We start from the raw sequence: 13,952 nt of genomic DNA, 5'->3' as shown, positions 1-13,952 counted from the left end.
AAGGTATCAGCAATTCATTTCTATTATTGTTATATAAACATGAGATTATACATATAGTCAGATAAATCATTTGAAACTTACGAAAATACTAAATATATATATATCATCTCTAGTGATTACTTTACCCTGACATTCCCATGCAAAACACCAATGAACAAACTAAAATGTTCATAACATTAAAACTGAAACCAAATTCCCTACATTTAATGTAATAAATATATCTAAAACTAATAGTGAGGTTAACACTGCAAAGTTTCTTTCATCAAAATACATGTATTTTTAAAAAATCCTTGCATTTCAAGTTTTGATTTCCTATGAACCACTTCCAAAAACAATAGATGCATGCTTATACAAAAACTGATCAGAAATTAATGAAGTACTGTCAAGAAGAGATTGTTAACATTTCAGGATAGCAGTTTAGCCACTTACAGCCAAAGTAAAACCATGTATACCTTTTATGGTCCAAAAGCTCCTATAGAAATTTAGATCTATGGAAATTTACCCTATGGAAATAAGTGGACACAAAGATTCAAACAAGATACTCAGGACAGTTATTGTGAATAACAGGTAGAAACGACCTAAATGTCCATCAACAGGAGACTGGTAAAATAATTATGGCATATCCTAATAATACTGCTGCTATAACACTGCTTAGGCGAAAATACAAAATAAGTTTTGATGCACAAAGGTATCAATAAAGAGTAAACACTATTAACTCTTCTCTAAAAAGCAGGACTATGTTAGGAACTAACACTTTTCATTGTATATACCTTTTAATTGTTTCTTTTTGTTCTTAATTTATTTATTTTTGACTGTGCTGGGTCTTCGCTGCTGTGTGGGCTTTTCTCTAGTTGCGGGGAGCAAGGGCTACTCTCTAGTTGCCGTGCGTGGGCTTCTCATTGTGGTGGCTCCTCTCGGTGTGGAGCACAGGCTCTAGGGTTCCTGGGCTTCAGCAGTTGTGGCTCCCAGGCTCTAAAGCACAGGCTCAACAGTCGTGGCTCTCGGGCTTATTTGCTCTGCGGCATGTGGGATCTTCCCAGATCAGGGATCAAACCCATGTCTCCTGCATTGGCAGGCAGATTCTTTACCACCAAGCCACCGGGGAAGCCCTAATTGTTTCCATTTCTTAAATTTTTATGTTGGAGCAAAACTGATCAGCAATGTTGTGTTAGTTTCAGGAGTATAGCAAAGTGATTCAGTTGTACATGTACCTATTCGTTTTCAAATTCTTTTCCCATTTGGGTTATTTCAGAATATTGAGCAGCATTCCCTGCACTGTATGGTAGGTCCTTCCTGGTTATCTATTTTAAATACAGCAGTGTGTCCATGCCAATCCCAAATTCCCAATTTATCCACCCCACCGCCGCCACGCTTTTCCCCTGTAACGGTAAGTTCAATCTCTAAGTCTATTTACATATTTTTTTAGTGAGTTTCCATTAAAATTTTTTTTTCCCCCATTTTGAAAAAATAGAGGGGAAAAGGTTCTCTGGCCCTTTTCAAAAATATTCTTCTTTCACGTCTTTCCATTAAATGTCAAAAAAGTGGGAATTCCCTGGTGGTCCAATAGTTTGGACTCGATCTTTCATTGCTGGGGCCCAGGTTTAACTGATGGAGGAACTAAGGTCCCAGAAGACAGGCAGCAATCAAGAGTATTACAACTCAAGGACAGAAAACATCTAGTTACTCTTGAAACAATAAATAATGCTTAGAATTAACTAAATATATGTAATGTAAAATTATTCCAAGAAGCAATAAATAAAGCTATTGTATTTTTTAATTTTTTAAAAAAAATATTGTTTTATGCCATACTAACACATTGTTTCTTTAGAAGCAGAAGTTTCTCCGACATACTGAAAAGACAGCTGTATTAATGGAATCTACATCAGAATAATAAAATATTTCCAATAGCTATTACTTAAAAGTATAGTTTTTAAGATGAAATCTTAAAAAAAAAAACTAATCTGTCATCCTGCAAAAAATAAAAATATACACAAACAATTTCAAGGGGTAACAGAAAAATGAAATAAGAAAAATAAAATAGAAAAGCACATAATATAATAACATCAATTTGTGCTAGCTTTTATTAAAGAATGACTTATTCCATTCACTTAAGGATAACTTTCCTAACTCATGACGAAATCAGTTCTAAGGTTGCTTTTTACTCTACCACCTATCCAGTCTGAAGGCACTAAAACAGAACTTAATCTTTCACCAACTTCCCCCAAAAAGATAAACATGTAAAGTGAGAGGTGTGTTAATTAACCAGATGGAGGAATTCTTCCACAATGCAAACATGTACCAAATTACTACAATGTACACTGTAAATATCTTACAAGTTTATATGTCAATTATACCTCTATAAAGGTAAAATGGGGGATAAGGAAAAGAAATTTAATCTTTTCTTCTCTCAAGTAAATAAGTGACTACTTAAATTGCCAGGTAAAAACTTTGTATCTAGGATTTACCTTTTAACAATTACCTACCTTCTTCAACTTGTTAGTTGTCAACAGAGTGCTAAAACTGAATTTCTGCTAGTAACAATTTCTTGAATTTTATCCACTTTAAAATAGTGAAAAATTCCAGGTTTTAAAGTTCACTGGAAAATCAATAATTAACACCACTCTTAGCCACACTACCATCATGACAAGACTATAAAAAGTGAATTTTTAGCAGTATTTCAATAGGACTTAAAAATTCTGAAAACAAAGAATCACCTGTCTGCCAGGATGGGGCCCTGAATTGTGGTAAAAGAGTAGTTCCTGAAGAAGCAGCCTGAGCAGTTCGGGATTCAACAGCAGAGAGAAAATTCATCACTGAAGATTCTTTTGTGTTAGTGCTGGCATTGTTCACACTAGTATCAAATATTCCAGAAAGACCTACATTTGAAGATAAAATGTATCCCAAAGTAAAAATATATATTAACATAAAAGGATATTCCTGATGCTATTTTTAAAAGGAATCTCTGAAATTTGAGGCCCAAAGTGCTACAACCCTAAACTGCTTCATTTTGAATTGCAAACAAGTATTAATTTGCTTAAGCATAGTTATAATTTAAAATCTATAGAGATGCGGGGGAAAAAAAGATTTCCCTACTAATTAACTATATAACTATTTCCTATTAGTAAAAGACAAAGCTTTTAATCTCATTTTCATTCTAACATTTCCCATGGAACCATTCTGTCCTATACACTTTCACAACCCAACATGTGAAAGTTGATTTTCCTTCTTATTCACTAAATGCACCCAGATTCAGGGTATATTTCACAGCAGAATTTTTACCAGTTGGCTGAGGTGTGGCAGCATATCCAGGAAGCTGATGAGAGGCTGCAAAAGTCTGTCTCTGAAGGAGGTCTGTTTCAGAGTTTGAGGGATGTCCTTCTTCATAGCTTAAACTAGAGGATAAAAAAAATAAATGACAAAAAACACACGGCTCAAACCAGATGATCAAAAGAATTCTAGGAAGGCAATTATCAAAAGCAGCATACATCTTTCACTAAATTCCTGACCTATATATCAAGAGATCAAACATGGTCTCATAACACTGTCAAAATGCAGGGGAAATTATTGAAGACATACTAGGAAGAAAAAATGATACATTGTATTTTTCTTAACTTAACTTTATCTCCAACAAAGTCCTTTTAGGGGAAGAGATAATAACATGGCACAGTGGGAAAAGCAACAAATATCCTGGAAAATAGGAGAGCTGAATTCACTGTCCAGGAGCCACTACTGGCTTACCATATGATTTCAGTAAGTGACTCTATTACTGTCAGACTCATTTCTTCACCTGTATGAATAAGGGACCCAGACAAGATAATCTCTAAAGTCCCTCTAACATTCTCTGGAATATCAGATAGTTCAAATGAATTGGTAATTAACACTATTTCCCAGTAACTCTCCTCGAAAATTTCAAGCTTATACATTTTGAGAGTAATTCAGAATAAGATATTTTTCTCCCCTTGATTTTTATTTTGAATATTTTAAACCCACAGAAAAACTGAAATAGAACTAGGAATAATCTATATACCTGTCACTTAAGATTTGAAGACTGCTAACATTTTGTTATACTTGTTTTATCTTTATAAACAACACATATGCTTTTCTTTTAATCTACCTGAAAATAGCTTACAGATGTCATGAAACTGTATCCTTAAATAATTCAGTGGTATCTCCTAGGAATAGGACATTCAGCTACATAACCAAATATCATTACCAGACTTGAAGAAAATTTAATGCTGTCACTATTGCATGTGATTAACACAGAGGTCATATTCCAATTTCCCTCAGTTATCAAAATGTTTACAATTTTAAAGCTCTTTGTAGGATGCAATCAAAATTCAAGATTATATTTGTTTATGTCTCTACATTTAGAATAGTGTCTCCACTCTGCCCCTAATTCCAGATCCCTTTTGCCTTGACTTCATGACATGGGTTTTTTTTATTTTGAGGAATCCAAGTCAGTTGAATGTACTTGAAATGTATTTGTACTATCCCAAATACCAGATTTGTCTGACTGCTTCTTCATGAGAAGTACATAAAGATGCTTTGTAATTATCGTTGCATCTCATGAGGACACATATACTCTCAGTTTGTCTCATTACTGGAGATGTTAAACTTGAAGTGGTTAAGGTGCTGTCAGACCTCTGAATGTAGTTATTTCTTCTCTTCAAAATTAATATACAATTGGGAGGTGTTAACTTTTAAGCCACTGTCAATGCCTTGTCGCAACAGCTAATGGTTTCAGACACCAACTGTTCATGATCTTTAATTATTGTACTGGAGATTAGAAACAGCAGTGCTCTAATTACAGTACTTTCAATATTTAAAAGTTAGCATTCTTCTATAAAAACGAGCATTTCCCCCTTTTCTCTCGCTTATCTATATAAACACATACATAATATATAAATGCATACTAATATATTTTTCAATGTGTATGTATTATACTTAAAAATATATCATCATCATGATATTCAATTTGTCCCCTCAATCTTGCTTCCTTTTCACATGTCCTCCATGGTGCTGACACACTCTTACCTTCCAGCACAAGATGTTTCAGGTTCATCTTGCTTTTTTAAATTCTGTACCAGACATGAAGTCAACCGTTTCTGGAAGTCTTTTAGTGGGCAATGAGATTTTGAAACCAAGATCTGTGTGTCAAGTATATTCAATGCCTGAGGTGTCATTGCTTTTAGGCCCCTTAAGTGGACAAAGCTAAGAAATATATGTCTTTTTAAAATGATGAGTGCATAATGACAACTTCAACTCAAATCCAATATAGCATTCCTCATCTTCCTCCATTTCACACGTATTTTCCTTTTCCTACAGTCAGAATCCCAGTTTACACTCACAGATTTACTCATTAGCTCTATCTGAAAATACTTTAACACAACCTTTACCAAAAACAAAACCATCAAGTATTTGTTCACAATATATTTTTGTCTAAAAATTATGTCCCATTAAGTATACACAGTTAGAATATTGATCCAAAAGTTAAGTAAATTACTTGTATGGTTATGTTATTAATTAGATATATAGGAGGTTAGATTTTGCTTTAGTTTGAAGATTCAATTTTAGGATTAATTTAAAATCTATTTTAAACTTTAAAATCAACTTATTAAGGTACAATATAATTTACATACAATAAAGTGCACCTATTTTAAGTGTACAATTCAGTGTGTACACATTTGTTGATAAATGTATACACCAGTATAACCATAATCCCAACCAACTTGTAGAACATTCCCATCACAACAGAAGGCTTCTCATGTCCCTTTGCAGTCAATCCATTTTTCATCTCACTCCTGGCCCCAGATAACCACCGAGAAGCCTAATGTTACTAAAATTTAGGCTTGCTTGTCCCAAATCATAGTCTATTCTCTTTTGTACAAGGCTTTTAAAGTTTTCAGCATAATGTTTGAGATTCACTCATGTTGTTGCATACATAAGTAGTTCATTCCTTTTGATTAAATTATCTGAAGATACCACAATTATGTTTATCCGTTCACTTACAGATGAACATGTCGATTGCTTCTAGTTACATACTACTATGAATAAATCTGCTGTGAACATGTGTATGCGAGTCTTTTGGGAGCATGTTTTCCTTCAAGTTAAATACCTAGAAATGGAATTACTGGGTCGTTAGGTAGGTACGTGTACCATTTTACATTAGCATCAGTAATTAATCAACATTACATTTTTGCTTTACATCCTTGTCACGTGATCTTTTCAGTCTTCTTAATTTTAGCCTTTCTAGGTAGGTTAAGTGGTATCTCATTGTGTTTTAATTTGCATTTTCATAATAACTAATGATGAGGAGCATCTTCTCATGTGACTATTCTTTTAGCTTCTCTGGTGAAGTCTGTCCAAATTTTTGGCTGTTTAAAAAAACTGCGTTGTTAGCGATCTTGGGTTTTAAGATGTTTTTAAAATATAGTCTGGATCCATATTGTTAGATATATGCACTGTGAATGTTTTCTTCCAGGTTAAAGTTCTAACCAACTGATTTTACTGTGGTAAGAGCACTTCACACGAGAGCCGCCCACTTAAGTGCACAATGCGGTGCTGTCAACAACGTGCTCCATGTTGTACAGAAGATCTGTTCATGAACGATGAACCTACTCATCTTGCATAACTCAATCTTTGTATCTGTTGAACAAATGGATACTCCTGTCCTCCTCTGACAGGCTCTCATTCCTAACATGTGCAGCCGGGTCGTCCATGAGTCCCGGGCAGATTCCATATGCTATTTGGGCAAGCTGTCTGGCAATGTCCCAGATGACTTCCTCTTGACTCTCAGAATTTCCCAGCAAAGCACAAAGCACTGGAAGGGAAAAAGCTGACATTCTGTAGGCAAAGAGCATGCCCACTTCCAGCAACTCATTGTTTTTTCTTGTGGAGTATAACTCTCTGATATAGATGTACCAAAGGTTGTTGGTGGTTTTAAATTTACTCCTCAGTTCCAGGACCTTTGAGTTCTTTTCTGCTTTGGCAATTATGAATGAAGTTGCTAAAAGTATATACCTAAGTTTTAGTCTGGATGTTAAGTTTTCATTTCATTTCACTTCACCACTGGAGGGGAATGGCTGAGTTGCTTGGAAACTTGGTTAACCTTAGAGAAACTGCTTTCTACAGTGGCTATACCTTTCTGCATTCCCATCAGTGATGTATGTCTGGTGTAGTTACTCTGCATCCTCAGCAGCACTAAGTATTGTAAGTTCTTTGTTTTCCTTTCCTTTAAAAAAATGTTTACTATTCTAATTGGTATGCAGTGGTACCTCACTGTGATTTCAATTTGTATTTCCTTAATAATTAACAATGATAAGTATCAGAAACCTTCTTTGGTAAACTATCTACTCAACTTATTTTTCTCAAACTTTTTTTGGTTGTTTGTTTTCTTATTAATAAGTTTTAGGAGTTGCCTATATATTCTGGAACCAAATCCTTGGTCAGAAACATATTTTGTAAACATTATCTCCCAATCTGTGGCTTTCATTTTCCTAAAATTTCCTAAAATTGTAGAAGAGCAAAACAATTTTTTTATTTCATGAATTGTACTTTTGATGTCATAGCTAAGATATCTTTGCCAAGTCTAATATCTCAAAAATGTATTCTTATATTTTCTTCAAGAAGTCTTACAGTATTAATTTTTCCATTTAGGTCTATGATTCATTTGGAGTTCATTTTTACACATGGTATGAGGTACAGCATGGGATTCTTTTTTTTTTAATTTGGATATGCAGTTGTGCCAGTACTACATATCAGAAAGATTATTCTTGGTACTTCTCTTGTAATTCAGTGGTTAAGACTGCATTTCCACTGCAGAGGGCACTGGTTTGATCCCTGGTTGGGGAACTAAGATCCCAGATACTGCACAGTGAAGCAAAAGAAAAAAATAAAAAGATTATTCTCTACCTACAGAACCTATTTGAACCCATGTCCAAAAAAGTCAACTAGCCATAGTTGTGGTTCTGTTCTTAACTACTGTGCTACAATGATCAGTGTCTATTCCTAGGTCATTAACACAGTCTGATAAATGATTCAGGCTGTACAAATCTTGGAATTTTGTTATTTTTCAAAATTATTTTGGCCATGCGATATATTCCCAGAGAAATTTTGGAGTCAGTTGTCAATTTTTAAAAAAACAGTACATGAACTCTATACATCAGTTGGGGAAAACTACCATCTTAAAAGTACTGAGCCTTCTAATCGATGAGTATATCTCTTTATTTTGGTCTTTAATTTTTCTTAGAATTTTTTTTGTAGCATTTACTACCGTATAATTCTTTAAAGTATAAATCCCTAAGTATCTCATTTTTGTTATTTTGTTCTAATTTTTTTTTAATGACAGCTTTATTGATATATGGGCTTCCCTTGTGGCTCAGCTGGTAAAGAATTCGCCTGCAATGCAGGAGACCTGGGTTCAATCCCTGGGTTGGGAAGATCCCCTGGAGAAGGGAAGGGCTACCCACTCCAGTATTCTGGCCTGGAGAATTCCATGGACTGTATAGCCCATGGAGTGGCAAAGAGTCAGACACGACTGAGCAACTTTCGCTTTCACTGTCACTGATATATAAAAGGTTACCCTTTTAAAGTGTACAAATCAGTTCTTTTATTTATTTTTTTTTTCCAGAGTCCTTTTAAATACTTGGGGTTAAATATCTGGTGATTCACTCATCGCCATAATCCAACTTTAGAACACTTCGGTGCTGCAAAACTAAACCTGTCCCATTAGCATTACCTCCTGTGTATCGTCCTCTACCCAGCCCCTGGCAATTACTAACTTTCCTGTCTCTGTGCATTTGCCCACTCACAACATCACAAATAAATGGAATCATATTATATTATACACAGTCTTTTGTGACTGGCTTCTCTCACTCACCATGTTTTCAAGGTTCATCCTGTTACAACATGAACATATCAGTACTTTGTTTAATGGCTGAATAATATTCCACTGGGCTTCCCAGGTGGCGCTAGTGGCAAAGAAACCGCCTGCCAATGCAGGAGACCTAAGAGACACAGGTCCAATAACTGGCTGGGGAAAATCCCCTGGAAGAGGAAATGGCAACCCACTCCAGTACTCCTGCAAAGAGAATCCCATGGACAGAGACTACAGTCCATAGGGTCACTAAGAATCATACACAACTGAAGCGACTTAGCACAGAGCACAATTACTATGTTTTGTTTATTCATCAACAGATGGACATTGGGTTGTTTCCACTTTTGGGCTATTATGAATTACACCAAGATAAACATGAACAACTGGTTCCAACTTGAGAAAGGAATACATCAAGGCTGTACATTATCACCTTGCTTATTTAACTTCTATGCAGAATACATCATGTGACATGCCGGGATGGATGAAGCACAAGCTGGAATCAAGATTGCTGGGAGAAATATCAATAATCTCAGATATGCAGATGACATCACCCTAATGGCAGAAAGCGAAGAGGAATTACACAACCTCTTGATGAAGGTGAAACAACAGACTGAAAAATCTGGCTTAAAACTCAACATTCAATGGAGAAGGAAATGGCAACCCACTCCAGTATTCTTGCCTGGAAAAGTCCATGGACAGAGGAGCCTGGTGGGCTGCAGTCCATGGGGTTACATGACTTGAGCATGCATGCATGAGGGTGGAGGGAGATGGGTTGCTAGCAACAAACTGGTAGAACTAAAAAAAAACAAAAACAAAAAAACCCCTCAATATTCAAAAACTGAGATCATGGCAGACAGACCCATCACTTCATGGCAAACAGATGGGGAAACAATGGAAACACTGACAAACTTGATTTTCTTGGGCTCCAAAACCACTGTGGATGGTAACTGCAGCCATGAAATCAAAAGACGTTTGCTCCTTGGAAGAAAGGCTATGACAAACCTCAGTTCAGTTCAGTTGCTCAGTCATGTCTGACTCTTTGTGACGCCATGAACTCCAACAGGCTTCCCTGCCCATCACCAACGCCTGGAGCATGTGCAAACTCATGTCCATCAAGTTGGTGATGCCACCCAACCATCTCATCCTCTGTCATCCCCTTCTCCTCCTGCCTTCAATCTTTCCCCGCATCAGGGTCTTTTCAAATGAGTCAGTTCTTCCCATCGGGTGGCTAAAGTACCAGAGTTTCAGCACTTTAATAGCATCATCTTTTAGGATTTGAAATAGTTCAGCTGAAATAGTTCAGTTCCGTAACCTCCACTAGCTTTCTTCGTAGTGATGCTTCCTAAGGCCCATTTGACTTTGCACTCAAGGATGTCTCACTCTAGGTGAGTGATCACAGCACCATGGCTATCTGGGTCATGGAAGATCTTTTTTGTATAATTCTTCTTTCTATTCTTGCAACCTCTTCTTAATATCTTCTACTTCTGGTAGGTCTATACCATTTCTGTCCTTTATTGAGCCCATTTTTGCATTAAATGTTCCCTTGGTATCTCTAATTTCCTTCAAGAGATCTCTAGTCTTTCCCATTCTATTGTTTTCCTCTATTTCTTTGCACTATTTACTTAAAAAGGCCTTCTTATCTCTCCTTGTTATTCTTTGGAACTCTGAATTCAGATTGATGTATCTTTCCTTTTCTCCTTTGCCTTTCACTTCTCTTCTCTCAGCTATTTGTAAGGCCTCCTCAGACAACCATTTTGCCTTTTGTATTTCTTCTTCTTGGGGATGGTTTTGCTCACTGCCGCCTGTAAAATGTTAAAAACCTCCGTTCATAGTTCTTCAGGTACTCTATCAGATCTAATCTCTTGAATCTACTTGTCACTTCCACTGTATAATCATAAGGGATTTGATTTAGGTCATACCTAAATGGTCTAAGAGCTTTCCCCACTTTCTTCAATTTAAGTCTGAATTTTGCAATAAGGAGCTCATGATCTGAGTCATAGTCAGCTCCTGGTCTTGTTTTTGCTGACTGTATAGAGCTTCTCCATCTTTGCCTGCAAGGAATATAATCAATCTGATTTTGGTATTGACCATCTGATGATGACCATGTATAGAATCTTCTTCCGTGTTGGTGGAAGAGGGTGTTTGCTATGACCAGTGCATTCTCTTGGCAAAACTGTTAGCCTTTGCCCTACTTCATTTTGTACTCCAAGGCCAAACTTGCTTGTTACTCCAGGTATTTCTTGACTTCCTACTTTTGCATTCCAATCCCCTATGATGAAAAGGACATCTTTTTTGGGTGTTAGTTCTAGGTCTTGTAGGTCTTCACAGAACCGTTGATCTTCAGCTTCTTCAGCATCAGTGGTTGGAACATAGACTTGCATTACTATGATATCAAATGGTTTGCCTTGGAAATGAACAGTGATCATTCTGTCGTTTTTGAGGCTGCACCCAAGTACTGTATTCCGAACTCTTTTTGTTGACTGTGAGGGCTACTCCATTTCTTTTAAGGGATTCTTGCCCACAGCAGTAGATATAATGGCCATCTGAATTAAATCTGCCCATTCCAGTTCACTTCAGTTCACTGATTCCTAAAATGTCGATGTTCACTCTTGCCAACTCCTATTTGACCACTTCCAATTCACCTTGATTCACGGACCTAACATTTCAAGTTCCTATGCAATACTGTTCTTTACAGTACTAGACTTTAATTCTATCACCAGTCCCATCCACAACTGGGTGTTGTTGTTTTTGTTTTGACTCAGCCTCTTCATTCTTTCTGGAGCTATTTCTCCACTCTTCTCCAGTAAACTACTGGGCACCTACCAACCCGGGCAGTTCATCTTTCAGTGTCCTATCTTTTTGCCTTTTCATACTGTTCATGGGGTTCTCAAGGCAAGAATACTGAAGTGGTTTGCCATTCCCTTCTGCAGGGGACCACATTTTGTCAGAACTCTCCACCGTAACCCATCCGTCTTGGGAGGCCCTACATGGCATGGCTCATAGTTTCACTGAATTAGACAAGGTTGTGATGACAAACCTAGACAGTGTATTAAAAAGAAGAGATATTTACTTTGCCAACAAAGGTCTATATAGTCAAAGCTATGGTTTTTCCTGTGGTCATGTACGGATGTGATAGCTGGACAATAAAAAAGGCTACATGCAGAAGAACTGATCCCTTAAAACTGAGGCGCTGGCTTGAGAGTACCTTGGACTTCAAGGAGATCAAACCAGTCAATCCTAAAGGAAATCACTGGAAGGACTGATGCTGTAGCTCCAATACTTTGGCCACCTGATGTGAAGAGTTGACTCACTGCAAAAGACTCTGATGCTGGGAAAGACTGAAGGCAGGAGGAAGAAGGGGATGACAGAGGATGAGATGGTTGGATGGCATCATCGACTCAATGGACGTGAGTTTGAGCAAACTCTGGGAAATGATGAAGGACAGGGAAGCCTGGCTTGCTGCCGTCCATGGAGTCGAAAAGAGTCAGACACAACCTAGCGACCCAACAACAGCGAACATTCATTAAAGATTTGTCCAGATGGATAATTTTAATTTTCTTGGGTATATACCTAGGAGTGGAATTCTGGTCTTATGGTAACTCCATGTTTCACATTTTGAGGAACAGCAGCAACCAAATTGGCTATACTATTTAACATTTCCACCAACAACATTTAATGAGTTGCAATTTCTCAACACCCTTGCTGATACTTGTTATTGCCTGTTTTTTTATTTTTATTATAATACCCATCCTTGTATATGTGAAGAGGTACCTCACTGTGGTTTTGATTTTCATTTACCTAAAGATGTTGAGCATCCTTGCATTTTCTTCCTGACCAAACAAACAGAGAGAGGGGGAAAAAACCTTAAATTTATGGGGATATGTCATAGGGACAAAGAGGGAAATTGATAGAGCTCCCAATGACCAAAGCTGGAACATTGTGACCAAAGAAAATCAAGTGGTATATATCTACGAGTCTATGCTGATAAAATTAAATAAATAAAAAGAGGAAAAAATGTAAATCTCCTTTGAAGAATACTAAATAATTTGTGCAGCAATTCTACATTCAAGGAGGTACCATAACTCCACACTCTGCACACAGCAATGTGCTATGTGCAATGGGCTGCACCATAGCAATTTTCTTCCAAAGAGGACAGTACTGAAAAGAGGACCAAAAAACAAACAAACAAACAAACCAACCCCGTAACTTTACTGTGTAGACGCCTGACAAACATTTCCTTAGCCAGTTGGTAAAGATCAATATCAACAGTGATAAATCATGTTAAGACGTACTCTTACTAGGATGTAATGAAAGTAACACTTTACTCTGCCATCTCCCTCTGGAAAACCCACAATTCCATTCTGATTATGATGAAAAAACATTAGGCAAATTCCAAGAGAAGGGCATTTTATGAAATACTTGACCAGTATCTCACAACTATTAATATAAAGGTCATCAACACAAGGAAAAGTCTGAGAAATTATGATGGCAAAGAAGTATCTACTGAGATATGTTAAAGAAATGTAAAGTGGTATCCCTGGAGAACCAAAAAAGACATTACCCAAAAACTAAGTAAACTTGAACAAACTATGGATTTTAGTTGATAACAATGTATCAGTTTACTACTTGTAATAAATGCACCATAAAAATATAAGAAGTTAATAATAGGGGAAACTGGGCGAGGGGGTATATGGGAACCCCGTACTACCTGAAACTCTACAATAGCTCTCAGGGAATTCCCTGGTGGTCCAGTGGTTAGGACTCCACGCCGTCACTGCTGAGGGCCAGGGTTCAATCCCTGGTCACGAACTAAGATCCCAAAAGCTGAGAGGCACAGCCAAAAAAAATTTTTTTTAAAAGGGCTCTCAAAAATACAGTCTACACTAAGAAAAAGCTGTAAGCGTAGTCAAATCTGGAAACCTTTTTACAAGTAAGATAAAGATCAAGATAATTTAAATATCAGGAGGTTCTGGTGTTGGTTTTTTGTTTTGCTTTATTTCCATATATCCATGCAAATTTCAATCATTTTTTTAACAGGCAAGGAATAATCACAATCTCCTACTTGGTCTCTCTGCTT

At 36.8% G+C, this 13,952-nt stretch overlaps 1 protein-coding gene across 4 annotated transcripts in view; it reads right to left on the bottom strand.

The window, feature by feature from the left end:
- QSER1 (glutamine and serine rich 1) overlaps nucleotides 1–13,952 on the bottom strand; it is an 80,211-nt gene that overhangs the window by 43,260 nt on the left and 22,999 nt on the right. For 3 of the 4 annotated variants that reach the window (XR_015142230.1, XM_086341045.1, XM_086341049.1), the window contains exons 2-3: nucleotides 3,280–3,392; nucleotides 2,715–2,876 (exon numbers count right to left, since the gene is read on the bottom strand). Coding sequence is in view for 3 of the 4 variants with exons in the window: in XM_086341045.1 (XP_086197171.1) it covers nucleotides 2,715–2,876; nucleotides 3,280–3,392 (275 nt within the window). In the remaining variant the exon portion in view is untranslated. The remainder of the gene's footprint in view (nucleotides 1–2,714; nucleotides 2,877–3,279; nucleotides 3,393–13,952) is intronic. The other variant, XM_086341048.1, reaches the window with a different exon arrangement.

The sequence above is a fragment of the Bos grunniens genome, chromosome 15 (genome assembly GCF_055505025.1).
Source record: "Bos grunniens cultivar Pamir isolate PY7600 chromosome 15, Bosgru_T2T1.0, whole genome shotgun sequence".
Classification (NCBI taxonomy): Eukaryota; Metazoa; Chordata; class Mammalia; order Artiodactyla; family Bovidae; genus Bos; species Bos grunniens.
Note: the sequence above shows the minus strand (reverse complement) of the source record. Positions and strands in the feature narration are given on the sequence as shown.